At 32.9% G+C, this 17,516-nt stretch overlaps 1 protein-coding gene across 2 annotated transcripts in view; it reads left to right on the top strand.

Moving 5' to 3' along the window:
- The window catches only part of LOC135142680 (Krueppel-like factor 5), a 222,415-nt gene that overhangs the window by 79,507 nt on the left and 125,392 nt on the right, over nt 1-17,516 (top strand). For both annotated transcript variants that reach the window (XM_064074430.1, XM_064074429.1), the window contains exon 3: nt 16,312-16,389. In XM_064074430.1, coding sequence (XP_063930500.1) covers nt 16,317-16,389 — 73 coding nt within the window. In that variant the 5' untranslated portion in view covers nt 16,312-16,316. The remainder of the gene's footprint in view (nt 1-16,311; nt 16,390-17,516) is intronic.

Below are 17,516 nucleotides of genomic sequence, written 5' to 3'. Positions count from 1 at the left end.
CCTTGTTTCCTTTTGTCATCTTTTTTAATCCCATTTTTTGTAGAATCTTTGGTACTTTTTTGTCGTTTTTTAGCTTCGTTTTTTCGTCATTTTTGCTACCTTTTTTTGTTAAATTTTTAAACTAATTTTTTAGTCCCTTATTTTTTGTAGTCTTATTTTTGTCACATTCATTTTTAGACTTTTTGGTTTGAAGAGTTGACAACAAACACTCAATTTTCTAAATAATATTCTGTTTTCCGATGAAGCTACCTTTATTTTAAACGGAACAATAAATGGCCATAATTGTCCATACTAGTCACGAAGTAACCCTCACTGGACACAAGAATCTCAGACTCAGCATCGCAGTAAAATAAATATGTGGGCAGGAATGCTAGGCACTCGTCTGATATGACCCTTTTTTTTTAAGAACGCCAACAGCTGCACGCTATTTAGATTTCTTACGTTTTGACTGTGTTCCCGATCTTGCAGCTAAGTTTCCAAGCCAGAAAATGGTGACTGGTTCCATCAAAATGGAACACCTCCGCATTTTGACGGGGACCCAATAACACGAGAGTTTCTTGAGAAGTTGTCAAAAATTATTCCCATTTACAAAAGTAAAAATCGTAATTGTGTGGAGAATTATAGGCCTGTATTGATGATTAATAATTTTGCCAAGATATTTAAGTGTCTAATTTATGATCAACTTTATTTTCAAGTCAGTAATTATATTTCACCTTACCAACATGGTTTTATGCATAGTAGATCTACATTTACATTCTTGCATTACACAATTTATGCTGATTCGATTGACGACGATTGTCAGACTGACGTAATTTACTTAGATCTTTCCAAGGCATTTGACAAGTTGGATCACGCCCTATTAGTTGACAAACTTTATAATTTTAGTTGTGTTCCAAACTTATTAAACTGTTCACTTCCTATCGAAATGAGAGAAAAAAAATTGTCCATTGTTTTGGATATACTTCTAATGAATTTTGTTTTAGTATTTGTAGTGCCACAGGGCGCAGTTTTGGGACCTCTTTTGTCTAATCTCTTTGCCAATGATGTTATTTTGTAAAATTCGGGATCATAATGACTGCGTTTTTACGAATATAAGCCCAGTTTTCAAAAGTGGAAACAAAGATGTAATTGAAAATTATCGACCCAAAACCTTACCCTACAATTTCTCCAAGGTACATATTCGAAATATCGCTATATGATGCTGTAAAAACAAATATTTGTTCAATGGATTGTATATACACTGATTTTTCTAAAGCATTTGACAGATTGATTGCTTGATTGATCTAAATTGACTGCAAAGTTGGATAGTTTTGGTATGTCAGATCTCCTAATTAAACTTTTTAGTTCTTATTTAATTGGCAAGACACAGGTTGTTACTATTGGCGGTTTTCAATCAACTGAGCTACATGTTATTTGTGGTGTACCGCAAGGGTCCATTCTTGACCCCTGTTATTTATTTTGTTGATTAATGACATTAGTATCGGCGTTATCACTGAGTGTATTCTAGATGCTGACGACCTGAAAATCTTTAGAAAAATAACATTTTCTGACCACCTTCTCCTTCAAGTTGATCTTTATAAATTAGAACAATATCATATATTCTCTAAAACATATCAGTAGCATATATGAGTATAAAATTGGCGGCTTCATCTTGAAGCGTGTTTCCACTGTGAAAAAAAAAATATCCTTCGTTGATCATCATCATGAGATATTTTCCTCGTCAATTAGGGTGTTAGGGTTTATCATTCGTAACTGGAAAAGTTTTCAACTTAATAGTACTGTTCTTAGTTTATATACTTCGTTTGTTATATCAAAACTAGAGTATGGCTGTGTTATTTGGTCCCCAGGCTATGGTGTCCATTGTCTCAAATTAGAGAAGTTACAAAGAAAATTTTAAAATTGCTCCATTCCAAATCATTTGGTTGTTACCCTTGTAGAGGTTTTCCCCAAAATGAACTTTTGGTTCCCTTTCCATTCAAAGCTTGGAAAAAAGAAGAGAAATTTTGTCTCTAGTCCCCCTTTATGTTTTTATACTGAAATTTCTAAAACTATGTGCCGAAATTATAATAATTACGAGAAAAAAATTGATATTTTCAATTATAGTTTACGCCAGCTCAAAAATGCACATCTATAACTTAATTTTTAACTATTTAATTATGCATTTTTAATGTTCTAATTTAGCCCGAATATACCACTCTAATAATGGGTTTATCTATAGGGGTGATCAATAATAATAATAAGAATAATATGAATAATTTAATTTCGGAGGCTTGCACGGTCGGAATCAATACATGATCGTTTTCCGGGTTGGAACTGTGTTTCGCACAGTTTCGTAAGTGGCATCTTCAGGAGCCGGCTTAAGAATAAGACAAAAGAGCACGGTACCTCATTATGTCACCCATACCAGAGGCGAAACTCTTTTCGAAACTGGTAATGTTAGAAATCGTCAAAGAACCAGAAGATCAAAAAAATTGTACAAACGACGAGAACTCTTCATGTTAGATGTAACTGAAAATCCAAAAACTTCAGTACAGCAATTGGCATTAAACCACAATATGAGTAGAAGCTCAGTTCAGAAAATACTCAAACGGGAAAAATATCATCCATACAAAATTCATTTACTCCAAGAATTGAGTGAGGATGACTTTGACCGTAGAATCGAATTTTCCGAAATAATGGCAAATAGACTACATCAGGATGGCAACTTCATAAACCAATTATTATTTTCTCATGAGTCTACTTTTTGTTTGAATGGGCATGTTAATAGCCAACTTTTGAAACAAAGTATTATTCCTGGGCATTACTTGAATAAACTTTTTCCTGGAATGTGGATACGATGAAGGGAAGCAATTGAGTGGCCAACTAGGTCACCTGATTTAACCCCACTTGACTTTTTTCTGTGGGGTTATGAAAAAAATCGAATTTATGTTATGACCACAAAGCATCAGCAAATTTTTCAAACAGCTTTCATAACAATGTGCTAAGTTTTAAAATTTATAAAATGTAACTGTGAACGCCTCTTTAATTAAATACATTTATATTTATGTAATTGCGTAAACGCAGTTCGCAAGTAAACAAATCCACTCCTATGAGCAAGCCAAGGATTGTACATTTTTGTGGTTCGGTCGGTGGGTGTGCTGCGATATTAAAATTCGTTCAGACTTATCAATGAAAAATATCGGAACGCGGCTAAAAATGGGCGGACACGCTCCCATTACAAGCGTTTTGTCTCTCGATTTAGCCTCACGAAACGTTGACAATAACAAAATGACCCAGTTTATCGAAGGAAACCCATTTTTAAGTGTCATGCGATTCGATTCTCCGCAGCAACTCGTTCTGAAATATTTTAATAATTTTTTACGTTGTGTGATAATTACGGCGACCACCCAAATTGCAATCGATAAAATTGATAAAAATACTATAATTGATGCGGTTTTTAAACTGAACGCCTATTAAAGCGTTCAAGATACGGACGTCTGCCAAAAGTGGAAGGCAATTTACAAAATAATTTAGCGGATTTTATATGCTTCGGTGGATTTTTTAAAAGGACAAGTTTTAATGCATGAGTAAAAGTTAACACCTTAATATATCAGGGGTTTCAAAATAAGACGTTCCGCCGCGCCGCGGGCCTAATTGCCGATGCTCTAATTTGGAACATTAAGGTTGGGACGATAAATCACCGTGGAGTACTCGCCTGGAGAGCATCTCCGCTCTTCCGCTTTGGTGGTACCAGAAGCCAAGGTAACCCACATTTACAAAAATCTCGCAAAGCTGTGTCTGTCGCTCCTAAAAAGGCAGATCGGCCTCCGCACGTCCCATCCCATCGCCCATCTCACCCGCAGCGGTACCAGTAGTACCCGGATTAGGAAACCATTTCATATTCAAAGTAAATACGCGAATTGCAAAACAGCTCGAGGCGGTTCGACGCGAAATAAGCGAAATGAGAAAAAAAGGCAGCAGCGGTGGTACCGATATGAAAGCGAAATCGTACCGTGGCGGGTTTAGAGCGAAGTTCTCACGGTTCAGATGAATTCGAACCAAATTTATAAACGCATTAGAAAGTACTGCTCGGTGCAAGTTACAATGTCTTCGGTTACGTGGATGTAAAGTTTTATTGATGGATAAACTGCTATTCTACATATATATTCTAATGCTTGTCCCGTTCGGATTCTTATATACGCAATCGGTCCAAATACAGCGCAGGTTTACCAATTATGTTTGTGTTTCTGGTTCGCCGCGTTCGACATCGACGATGAGGGTGATTTATTGGAAGACCATCTAAGGGAAGAAACTAAACGACACTAAAAACTCGGTTGGGACGTAATAAGATCGGCTGGGTCGCGGACGTCGAGGTCGGATGATGATTCTATACTGGAATTCTGTTGACGGCCGACGTCGAAATTTTTCGCAAAAAAATTAATCAAAATTTAGACAGAACCGCCCTCGCCCCTAAAGTGCAGCTCAACAAATCCCCCTTCTTTGAAATAATATAAAAAATTTTTGCGAGTTTTGTTTTTTGATAACGTGGTAATCTCTATTAAGTAAAACCATTTTTCAGTTGTTCAATTTTTCATTTGTTTCTTCATTGTTTCGATTTGCAATTTTTCAAGTTTAAATGTTTCACTTTTTCAATTTTTCAACTATGAATTTTTTAGTTTTCAATTTTTACAATTTTTCGTTTCGGTTTTTTATTGTCTTTATTTTTTCAATTATTGGAGTTTTAAGTATTTCGATTTTATACTTTTTTGTTTTTTCAATTTTAATGTTTTCAATTTTTCTTTTCTTCAATTTTTCATTTCTTAAAATTTTCGATTTGCAATTTTTCGTTTCGGTTTTTATTTTCTTTATTTTCACAATTCGTCGATTCTTCAATTTTCCGATTTTATGATTAATTTTTTATTTTTTCCATTTCAATTTTTGTTTCTTCAACTTTACGATATACGTACAACTATTCGAGTTTTCTTTCTTAAATTTTTCGATGTTCCGGTTTTACAATTTTTTGTGTATCAATTTCAATTATTCATTTCTTCAATTTTTCAATTTGTGAATTTTCCATTTTATTTATTTTTTTTTGTTTTATCAATTTTACGGCTTCGAGATTCCATTTTTGAACTTCTCAGTTTTTCGATTTTTCCAAATGTTTCAATTTTTAGATTTGTAATTTGAAGAGTTTTTTTTAATTTTTAATTATTCAATTTTTCGATTTTCCAATTTTTCATTTCTTCAGTTTTTTTATTTGCGATTTTTCTAGTTTTCCTTTTAAATATGTAATAATAATAATTTTAGGAAATTTTCACCTTTTCAATTTTACGATTTTAGAATTTTTCCATTTATTCGATTTTTCAATTGTTCGATTTTTAATTTTTCAATTTCTTTATTCTTAAATTCTTAATTTGTTCAAATTTTCGATTCTTCAATATTTCATTTTTTAAATTTTCGAATTGCAATGTTTCCTTTCGGTTTTATATTTTCTCTCTTTTTCGATTTTTCAATATTCCGATTTTACGATTTTTTGTTTTTCCAATTTCAATTTTTTTAATTTTTAATTTCAATTTTTCGTTTCTTCAGTTTTTCGCTTTACAATTTTTCGATTTTTCACTTGTTCAATTTTGCAATTTTTCTTTTCTTCAATTTTTCGATTTGCATTTTTTCAATTTTTTATTTTTTTGTTTCTTCAATTTTTAGACTTTGCAATCTTTCGATTTTTAATTTTTCAATGTTTCTAGTTTTCAATATTTTATTTTTTTAAATTTTCGAATTGCAATCTTTCGATTCGATTTTTTATTTTCTTCATTTTTCTATTATTCAGTGTTTCGATTTTACAATTTTTTGTTTTTTCGATTTGCATTTTTTCAATTCTTCATTTTTCTTGCTTTTTCAATTTTTACATTTTGCAATTTTCAATTCTTCAGTTTTTCATTTCTTCAAATTCTCGATTTGCTATTTTTCGTTTCGGTTTTTTATTTTCCTTATCATTACAAGTTTTCGATTTTTCAATGGTTCGAGTTTTTTTTAATCATTCAGTTTTTCGATTTTACAACTGTTGGATGTTTCTGTTTTTAGATTTTGCATTTACATTTTTGTTTTTTCAATTTCAATTTTTCGTTTCTTCAATTTTTTTATTTGTAATTTTCCCATATTTCATTTTTTTTGTTCCTTAAATTTTCGACTTCGAGTTTTTGTTTTTAAACTTTTCAGTTTTTCGATTTTTCAACTTTTGGATTTCAATTTTTGGATTTTTCAATTTTTTGATTTCATGAGTTTTCAAGTTTTATTTATTCAATTTTTTGATTTTTCAATTTTTCGGTATGCAATTTTTCATTTTCGATTTTTCAACTTTTAATTTTTTAATTTTTCATTTTTTCAATTTTTGATTTGTGATTGTTTTAATTTTCCTTTTAAATATGTAATAATATAATTTTTAAAGTTCATCACTTCTTCAGTTATAAGATTTTAGAATTTTTCCGTTTTTCACTTAGTGGACTTTAAAACTTTTTTTTTTAATTTATTAGAATTTTCAATTGTTCGATTCTTCAATTTTTCGATTTGCAATTTTTCAATTTTTCATTTTTCTTGTTTCTTCAATTTTAAACTTTTGCAATATTTCAATTTAAAATTTCTGGAATTCCCAATTTGTAGTTTTTCAATTTTTCGATTCTTTAATTTTTCATTTCTTCAAAATTTCTATTTGCAATTTTTTAGTTCGGTGTTTAATTTTCTTCATTTTTACAATTTTTTGTTTTTTCAATTTCAATTTTTTAAATTTTTTGTTCTTCGATTCTTTTTTTCGATTTTTTAATTTCCAATGTTTAGTTTTCAATGTTTTAATTTTTCTTATTTCTTCAATTTTTCGATTTAATTTTTCAGTTTTTCGATTCTTTAATTTTTCATTTCTTCAAATTTTCGATATGCACTTTTTTGTTTCGGTGTTTTTTCTTCATTTTTATAGTCTTTTGATTTTTGATTTTTTTTTCAATTTCAATTTTTTGTTTACTCGCTTTTTCAATTTGTATTTTTTCCATTTTTCATTTTTTTTGTTCCTTCAATTTTCCGACATGCAATTTTTACTTTTAAAACCTGTCAATTTTTAGGTTTCCCAATTTTTCGATTTGCATTTTTCACTTTTTTTCGTTTTTTCAAAGTTTCATTTCTGGAATTTTTCGATTTGCAGTTTTTCATTTCGATTGTCAAATGTTCTGATTCTATAATTTTTCCTTTTTTCAATGTGAAGTTTTTCAATTTTCCGATGTGCAATTTTTCGGTTTTCAATTTTAGATTTTCAGTTTCTCGAATTCAATTCAGTTTTTGATTTTTGATATTTCTACGATTTTAGAAATTTTCTATTTTTCGATTATTGGATTTTAAAACTTTCATTTATTCGATTTTTCAATTTTTTTATTTTTTAAAGTTTCAGTTTTTCGATTTCACAATTTTGACGATTCAAATATTTTTGGATTTTACAATTTTTCTCCTTTCCAGTTCTTCGATTCATTATTTTTTTTCGATTTTTAAATTTCTAAGGTTTAGTTTTTCAATGTAATTTAACGTTTCTTCAGTTTTTCGATCTTGCAATTTTTCCCTTTTTCAGTTTTCCGATTTTTTAATTTTTCAATTTTTCCATTTTTCAACTTTTCCAATAATGAATTTAAAAAACTGCAAATTTATACGGTTGAAAAATTAAAAAGGAAAAACCGAAAAATTATAAAATGAAAACTTTGAAAAATCTAAAAATTAGAAATCAACAACTTGAAAAATTGAAGAAACGAAAAATTGGAAAATTGAAAGATTAAAAATTGAAAAACTTAAAAATCGAAAAAGAAATACTGAAAATTAAAAAAATCGGAAAATTGAATAATTGGAAATCCCAAAACTGAAACTGAAAACTCTAAAAATTGGAAAATCGAGAAATTGGAAAATCACAGACTGAAAATTTGAAGTATTGAAGGAAATGAAAAAAAGAAAAATTGTGATAAAATCGAGGGAATGAAATTTAAAAAATCGTGAAAATAAAAAATATGAACCAAGAACTTGAAAAATTGAGGAAACGAAATATTGATAGATCGAAAAACGGCAAATCGAAAAGTTAAAGAAGTCGAGAAATTGAAAAATTGAAAAATTTAAAGTTGAAAAAACGAAAAATTATGAAACCGAAACATTGTAAAATCAAAGAAAATGATAAAACCAAAAATTATGAAACTGAAAAAACTAAAAATTGGAACATCGAGAAATTGAAAAATCAAAGATTGAAGATTTGAAATATTGAAGGAAATGAAAAAATGAAAAATTGTGGTAAAATCGAAGAAACGAAAATTAAATATCAAGAACTTGAAAAATTGAGGAAACGAAATACTGATAAATCGAAAAATTGCAAATCGAAATGTTGAAGAAACAAAAAACTGAAGAATTTGAAAGTCGAGTAAGATGAATAAAGGAAAAATTGTGATATCAAAAAACTGTAAAATCCAATTCTAAATCGAACGGAATCGAAGGGATAAACTAATAAATTTTGATTAACAATTTACCATGATTACGATAATCTTAAAACGTTTGCAAAAATGTTGTTTTACAACTTTGATTTTTTTTTTTTTTTTCAAAAATATGGTGAAAATTCAACACGGATTCATACATCACAAGTGCAGGATCTTATTTTATAGAATTCCAAAAAAATTATTCTTGTAAATTTTGGAGATGATGTTATCCCATTGGTGTTTACATGTTATTCCTAATGTACAGGAGTTTTGGAGATTTTATGGCTGATAAAAATTTGATACTGACAGACAGACGGAAACTGGAGACCCCTCTTTCGTACTCAATGGAGGATAGACTTGATTAAAAACTCTTTGAAAAAACTTCCAAGACTGATCGTCAAATTTAGCTCATCAGACTCTTTATCTATTTTCCAAACTAAAAAAAAGGCTAAAGGGGAAAAGTTCTTCTCAAGGATCTTGGACTTCTAGTCAGCCAACATTTCCACTCTTACTCACCGCCCGAGTCCCGTAGGGAAAATCGCGCCAGCACCTCCGTACTTCCCCCAAGGGTGACTTCTGATAGCTAAAAATCAAGGTTCCCGCTGCCGCCGTCTGCCGCGGCCTGAGGTCAGCTCCTATCTATGGAGAGGTCATTGCGATAATTCGCTCCGACAAATTCTGGCGTGTTTACGGTAGCATTGTTGTTTAGTAATGATGGTGGCGATTTATCTTGTGAGTAACAATGGTCGGAATTAAGCATGAGTCAGCGCTGCGCGCGGATACACCTAAAACTTTGCCTCGTTGCGAAGATTCTATCTTCTGACGCATCGCGAAGAAATGGGCAATTTGTCGTCTTCTATAACCAGTTTCCCGGGACTGGTCGTTCGCTCGCGGATTAACGGGGTTCTTTGAATTATCAACAATAAAACGGAATGATAATGCGATTATCAATCGCAGGTGTTTGCGGTAATGGCATGCGAAGGCTGCGGACGCATCGCTGATAAAAAGCGCGGATGAGCGCATTGCTGGCGCAATTCTGTGCGTAACGAGCATGAAATTATAGGGAAAGGAGCGCGGAGGATTTTTCAGGTGTTGGCGGTTTGGGAAGAGTTATTATGCGTGCGGTGCGGGTGGGTGTGGTGCTCGTAAAGAAGAATACAAAAGAAGGCAATTTGAATAATTTAAGAAAAGTGGAGATGGCGGGAGAGCGCATGGGAGTGGAAGGACAGAGTTTGACAGTTTTTTTCTTTTGGGAAGAAATTGAGAGTGGAAGGTTCAAAGGTGCGCTATTCGAGGAGAAAACAATTTAAATGAATTACGGGATATGAAAGCGAAAGTCGTAAAGAATAGAAAATTTATTGGGAAAAAATGAAAAATGAAATTGGAGAAAATGCAAGCGGCGCGGCGATTGGAAATTCACTTTATCGATTTATTAAGTATATATTTTGCATTGGACTTTGTTTACTCTAGAGGGTTTCGTAAATCCGAAAATCATGTTCAGTTCCACCGGAAGTAAAGAAAACTATAAGCAAATCGTTAACAGATGACCATGAAGTTCTGAACGGAATACTAGTTGAAACCTAGTTTCAAAACCAGTTGATGCCAAATTTGGAGCCTAATTCCGTTGTAGTTATGGACAATGTTGCGTACCATTCTCGAATGTTAAGTAAGAAACCTACACAAGTCACTCAGAAAGACGATATTTAAAATTTTATTAATGAGAATAATGCAGGGTTGCTAGAATATATGGAAACGGTTAAATATCTTGGGAACCCATTGTACAAATCGACTGAAATCAGGCACCTATAGAGGTACAAGAAGTTGTACTCTAATTATTCGTCAAAAAAAATTGTTTTCGAGATGCAAGGGAAACTTTTTTTATTAATGGGAATTTAAATTCTGAAGGATACTTAAGGCTGTTGCGTATAGTGCCTAGACTTTGCCGTTTCAATCAGAAAGAAAGTGTGCAGTAATAATATATGATAGTGCCATTCAAAAAAAATCAAGTTGGCCTTGCAACTCGAAAACAAATACAATTGGTTTTCAAAATATTTAACTGTTTCCATACATTCTTGCGACCCTGTATAAAAAAAAACCTGCTGGAAAAACTACGACAAAGGGATTATTAAAAATAATAAACTAACGGGCCAATTCAAGCTGAATTCACGATTTCGCAACTCCCCGTTGCCATGAAAAATGCGATGATAGCAGTGGCGATGACGAATCAAATCGCGAATCGCAAAAACTGTCGTCGCAATTACCATAACAACGGCACTTGCGATTTCGCAAATCCAACTTGAAATTACCCCCTAAGTAAATACACACATACATAATAGATGCACACAGAACTTTAGCAAATTTGCATTAAACATGTGATAACAATTGAAGATTGTACTTATCATCATGCGACCTGTATAAAATATTTTACCAATTTACATACAATTTTACAATTCAGCTTGAGAGGGTCTAGAGAAATTCAATTCAACAACACAATGCAAACGTAAGAAAAAAATTATCGAAGTTTATTTCGACAGAACTTTCCTGGCGCCTGAAGTATAAGTCCTACAAATCTCGCTTGTTTGAAAAAGTATAAAATTAGATTTTGCGATGTTTGTTTTATGATAACCTCCATAAAGTAAAAACCAACGGCATAAATAACACCCCTGCAGCCCCTGCGTTGTGAGAACGCAATTCCAAGGGGACGTCCAGGGACGGTTCCTACATTCTTATGGACCTAATGCTATTACATATATTTATTTGGGATGGCCTATTATGAATAGAGGAGTTGGTTAGAAAATTTAATTTAGATATTTTCAGTACTTTACATTTGTAGAAAAAAAGAAGAAAGTATTGTAAGATCACTTTAAAAGCAGATTAATAAAATTTTATGACATAATTAGGATTATTTGGTTGACAATACCGAATCGGATTTTCGTATTATAATCCTTGTAAACTTGTAAGCCATGTCGCGTGCCTACAAAATTTCCTGTGTCGTGCTGTACGAACTTCCGAGTTCAGGTTCTATATGATCTGTAGCATTTCGAAATACCGTAGATTATCTATAAACAGTAGCCCCTATACTCTGTAGATAGCGCAGGTTCTATATAACTATTCTGTAGGGTTTATAAATACCGTAGATAATTATCTATAAACAGTAGTCCCTCCTGACTCTGTAGATTTTTGATCAGAGCATAGTGATTCTAGCGTATTTAGAAACTTTAAAATGTCTAGAAATTTCTAAAAATCCTGGCGAGTATAGAATCGAGAGATGCTCAGAGTATTTAGAAACTCTAAAAACGGCATAGTAACTGTAAAGTACAATTTCTAGGAACTATAGGCAGCTTAGAGAAACTAGGCAATTTAGGGAGCTCCGAAAATCTATAAATTCTAGCAAGTCTAGACTCTACAGATCTTACAGTATATGGAGACTTTAGAAAACCGAGACAATATAGTCAACTTAAGAGACTGAAGAATCTAGAAGAAAGTCTACGTAGTTTCGAAGGCCTTCAGAACAGAGAGAATATAGAGTATTTAGAAATTTTAGAAAGTCTAGAGAATCTGAACCACGAGAGTGAGCAATCTAAAAATTAAAAGAGCTTCCCGATTAGTGATAATCTAGAATACAAAAAAAAAACCTAAAGAGTATAAAGTCTAGAGAATTTACAGAGTCGAGCGACAATTTATATCAATTGGAATCTAAAGATTTTGAAACGTTACAGTAACTAGAAAATCCAGAGAATCTATAAAATCTAGATAGATCTGCAGATACTTCGGGCTTTATAGGTTTTTTAGGTTCATAGATCACCCTCTCTATTGTGTAAATTCTCTGGACTCTATACTCTCTAGTATTTCTACAGATCTTACAGTATATGGAGACTTTAGAAAACCGGGACAATATAGTCAACTTAAGAGACTGAAGAATCTAGAAGAAAGTCTACGTAGTTTCGAAGGCCTTCAGAACAGAGAATCTAGAGTATTTAGCAATTTTAGAAAGTCTAGAAAATCTGAACCACGAGAGTGTGAGCAATCTAAAAGTTAAAAGCGCTTCCCGATTAGTGATAATCTAGAGTACAAAAAAAACCTAAAGAGTATAAAGTCTAGAGAATTTACAGAGTCGAGCGACAATTTATATCATTTGGAATTTAAAGATTTTGGAACGTTACAGTAACTAGAAAATCCAGAGAATCTATAAAATCTAGATAGATCTGCAGATACCTCGGGCTTTATAGGTTTTTTAGGTTCCTAGATCACTCTCTCTATTGTGTAAATTCTCTGGGCTCTATACTCTCTAGTATTTCTATAGATCTTGCAGTATATGGAGACTTTAGAAAACCGAGACAATATAGTCAACTTAAGAGACTGAAGAATCTAGAAGAAAGTCTACCTAGTTTCGAAGGTCTTCAGAACAGAGAGAATCTAGAGTATTTAGAAATTTTAGAAACTCTAGAGAATCTGAACCACGAGAGTGTGAGGAATCTAGAAATTAAGAGAGCTTCCCGATTAGTGATAATCTAGTAGAGTACAAAAAACCCTAAAGAGTATAAAGTCTAGAGAATTTACAGAGTCGAGCGACAATTTATATCATTTGGAATCTAAAGATTTTGGAACGTTACAGTAACTAGAAAATCCAGAGAATCTATAAAATCTAGATAGATCTGCAGACACTTCAGGCTTTATACGTTTTTTAGGTTCCTAGATCACCCTCTCTACTCTATAAATTCTCTGGGCTCTATAGTCTCTAGTATTTCTACAAATCTTACAGTATATGGAGACTTTAGAAAACAGAGACAATATAGTCAACTTAAGAGACTGAAGAATCTAGAAGAAAGTCTACCTAGTTTCGAAGGTCTTCAGAACAGAGAGAATCTAGAGTATTTAGAAATTTTAGAAAGTCTAGAGAATCTGAACCACGAGAGTGTGAGGAATCTAAAAATTAAAAGAGCTTCCCGATTAGTGATAATCTAGAGTACAAAAAAAACCTAAAGAGTATAAAGTCTAGAGAATTTACAGAGTCGAGCGACAATTTATATCATTTGGAATCTAAAGATTTTGGAACGTTACAGTAACTAGAAAATCCAGAGAATCTATAAAATCTAGATAGATCTGCAGATACTTCGGGCTTTATAGGTTTTTTAGGTTCCTAGATCACCCTCTCTACTGGTAAATTTCTGGGCTCTATACTCTCTAGTATTTCTACAGATCTTACAGTATATGGAGATTTTAGAAAACCGAGACAATATAGTCAACTTAAGAGACTGAAGAATCTAGAAGAAAGTCTACGTAGTTTCGAAGGCCTTCAGAACAGAGAATCTAGAGTATTTAGCAATTTTAGAAAGTCTAGAAAATCTGAACCACGAGAGTGTGAGCAATCTAAAAATTAAAAGAGCTTCCCGATTAGTGATAATCTAGAGTACAAAAAAAACCTAAAGAGTATAAAGTCTAGAGAATTTACAGAGTCGAGCGACAATTTATATCATTTGGAATCTAAAGATTTTGGAACGTTACAGTAACTAGAAAATCCAGAGAATCTATAAAATCTAGGTAGATCTGCAGATACCTCGGGCTTTATAGGTTTTTTAGGTTCCTAGATCACTCTCTCTATTGTGTAAATTCTCTGGGCTCTATACTCTCTAGTATTTCTACAGATCTTACAGTATATGGAGACTTGAGAAAACCGAGACAATATAGTCAACTTAAGAGACTGAAGAATCTAGAAGAAAGTCTACGTAGTTTCGAAGGCCTTGAGAACAGAGAGAATCTAGAGTATTTAGAAATTTTAGAAAGTCTAGAGAATCTGAACCACGAGAGTGTGAGGAATCTAAAAATTAAGAGAGCTTCCCGATTAGTGATAATCTAGAGTACAAAAAACCCTAAAGAGTATAAAGTCTAGAGAATTTACAGAGTCGAGCGACAATTTATATCATTTGGAATCTAAAGATTTTGGAACGTTACAGTAACTAGAAAATCCAGAGAATCTATAAAATCTAGATAGATCTGCAGAACTTCGGGCTTTATACGTTTTTTAGGTTCCTAGATAACCCTCTCTACTCTATAAATTCTCTGGGCTCTATAGTTTCTAGTATTTCTAAGCACTCTAGATTCTCTGTACTCGGGAGGCTCTTTAGATTCTGTAGATTTCCTAGAATTTCTACACTGTTAATGTTTTAAAGTCGCTGAATTCTTTGGAATCTCTAGGCTCCTAGATTATCTAGAGTCTCTGTACTCTGTGAAGACTCCTCAAATTCTCTAGATACTCCAAATCTTCTAGAATCTTTAAATTACCCAGACACTCAAAATTTATAAGATTTTCTAAACGCGTCAGATACCTCGAACTCAATAAGCTCTCATAATTTTCCTTTCTTTTTCGTTTATTCTTCCTTACTCTTGTATGTTGATTTCCAAAGGCAAAGAATCGGATTCTGCCATATCCTCCACTGGTCTCAAGTAAGTCCATTTTCCTTCTTCACCATCTTCTTTCTTGCTATTAAAAAAATACTACTCTACGTTGTTACACAGGGTGTAGAACTTATAATCTTAAGAGCTCCAATTAGTCCGTCGTTTGTCTAAAATAATTGTATAGAATTATTGCAACTACCTGTAACGAATTTTATCTTGATATATTGCCAGATCAGTGCTTCCTAATCCCCAAACAAGGGAACTAATCAATTAAATGTGCAATAAGAAGATAAAGTATGTCTTATTCAAACTGATAAATTAAAAATTAGCATTCCCAGGTTCTGGAGTACAATCTGAATCTGCGCAATCTGGCTTTATCATCTCAAGGCTGTAGACCTCAAGGATCGTCTTATTATCTCTGCCATTAATAATATGGAGCTTTCACCGACGTGCAACTTTTAATAATAAAATTATTATTACCCGCTTTCAAATTAAGCGCGTTTATTAGTGTTAGATAAGTCTCGCATGAAATACTTTGCTTGTTGAAGCAGCAATGTTATGAATATATTTGAGTACTGGTTTCAAGAATGAAATACTGTTTACGAAATGCCGCAAGGGTCCAAATAGTGTCCTGCATTATTTTTAGTTTACTTTGGTGACTTACGGATATTCTAATTCTAAATGTTTCCCTTCTTGTGCTAATAAAACAAACGTTCTTAACCTTGCCTCTTCGCTGAATGTAAATGTTGCTAACTGTAAATATTAACTCCTCTTTGAACTTTTATCGCCTTTATGACGTCGAAGCGGAATAGAAAATTTCCTGAAAATTTTGAAACATCACACGAAACGAAATCATGTTTTGACGCTATCGTTTAAATCTTCTTCGAATCGAAGACGACTTCCCGGACTCGGGTGGTTGCTCAACCGGCCGCTCCGTCCGAGCCTTATCGCTGACCTCCCCACGACACACATTGACCTCCTCGGCTCTAACCTACAAACGCTTCCTGCAGCACGCACTTCATGACCCTCAGCGTCAGACGAAAAAAATTTTTTCGTGGCAATTAGCGTTCTGTTCCTTTCTAAGCGATCGCGCGGAGAAGGCGTAATGAATTCAAAATAGAAGAGTACCGAGTGAGGCGTTTCGATCTTTCACTTCGTTTGGTACCAGCTAATTTATTGTACTGAGTGAAATGGTAGATTAGACGGATTATGGAACGTTTCAATGTTTTACGTGAACGGCGATTTGCATTCGTACACATGATTGGTTAATCACGATCTCATTTTATTAGACGGTGGGTTCTGGATTTTTGCGCGGGGTTGCGAGTAGTTCCACGGAAGTGGGATTTTGCGGTTTCCGGCGGTAGGTCTGGGTTTGTCCGTTGACGGAAACAACGTTTCAAATGTTTTTACAGTTTTTTTGGTTGTTTTCATTCTGATTTTTTTGCAGGACGAATGTCGTTCCGACATCAACCGGTGGATCGGGGCTCCCAGGCCGGGGGTGCCGTCTTCTCCCACAGCGCCGGAGGTGAGTTTGCACATTCTGGAAGGCTGAATGAATAGCGGATTGTTAAGGACTGCATTTTATTCTCGTTATGATCAGCGAAACTGTAGAGAAAATTTGCAGAGTAGATTAGGATAAAAGGTCGTTTTATCCACTGTTTAATAATCTTACTTATAATTAATGTGTGTAAATATTTACAACACAAGGCCGACTCGACTGCTTTGGTTTGCAATTTTTTGGCGTTTTCGATTCTTAGAAGAATAGAAGCATAATATGTATATAAGGTGTATGTTTTTCTACTTAGACCGCTTCGCTTCACAATACCAAGAAATATCGTGAAGAAGCTTCAATGTTTATTTCAACCTGTAGGAAATTAATAGACGTAACGTCCGTCTTTATACTATATAGACTGAATTACGTTTACGATTTGTTAGAAAATTATCATTTAAAATAATCTGCGTATTGATAATATTTATTTACTTTTTACTTACGCTGTGAGGTCAACACTCCATGTCACTTTAATTGAAAAGGAAAATTACAATTTCCTCGATTTGTCACTTAATTTTTAATAATATAGGTACTGTACTTGTGGTTTATGAATCCACCTTGATTTTATTTATTACTATTACTATTTTTATTGTTTAATTCTTCTCCTATTTTCGATACGTAATACGAAGTTCGACGAATGCTTTGTAAATGAAAGACCAAGGTTCGAACTCCATCCCCGGGCATTTCCTTTTTTTTTTCTCTGTTAATCAAATCAGGAACGGTTCACCCCATTTTCTCGAAAATCTAAGAATACAGTAATGTCTTGCCCACTTATATTTAATAATAAAAATTACAGCTTAATTAATTAATTAGTCTTCTCCTCTATTTTGAGGAGACAAAGATCTCCACCGCTGATACTGGTTATCTGTATATGCTTAATAGTCGAATTCTTTCGAAGAATAAACCTAACCAGTCGAAGTTAAGCATGAACTGAGAATACACTTTTCTCGGTGGTTATCTGCTCGCACCCCCTTGGAATTTCTTTACCTGTATTTTAACAGTCCAGAGATATCTTTATTTTAACTTATAGGAGTTGTAGGTGTTATCATAAAAAATAAAATTCACAAAATTAAATTTTATAATTTTTCGAAGAAGTTAAATTT

Source organism: Zophobas morio, unplaced genomic scaffold, assembly GCF_036711695.1.
Source record: "Zophobas morio isolate AGI-343-1 ecotype UQ-CSIRO unplaced genomic scaffold, CSIRO_AGI_Zmor_V1 ptg000049l, whole genome shotgun sequence".
Taxonomy (NCBI): domain Eukaryota; kingdom Metazoa; phylum Arthropoda; class Insecta; order Coleoptera; family Tenebrionidae; genus Zophobas; species Zophobas morio.
Note: the sequence above shows the minus strand (reverse complement) of the source record. Positions and strands in the feature narration are given on the sequence as shown.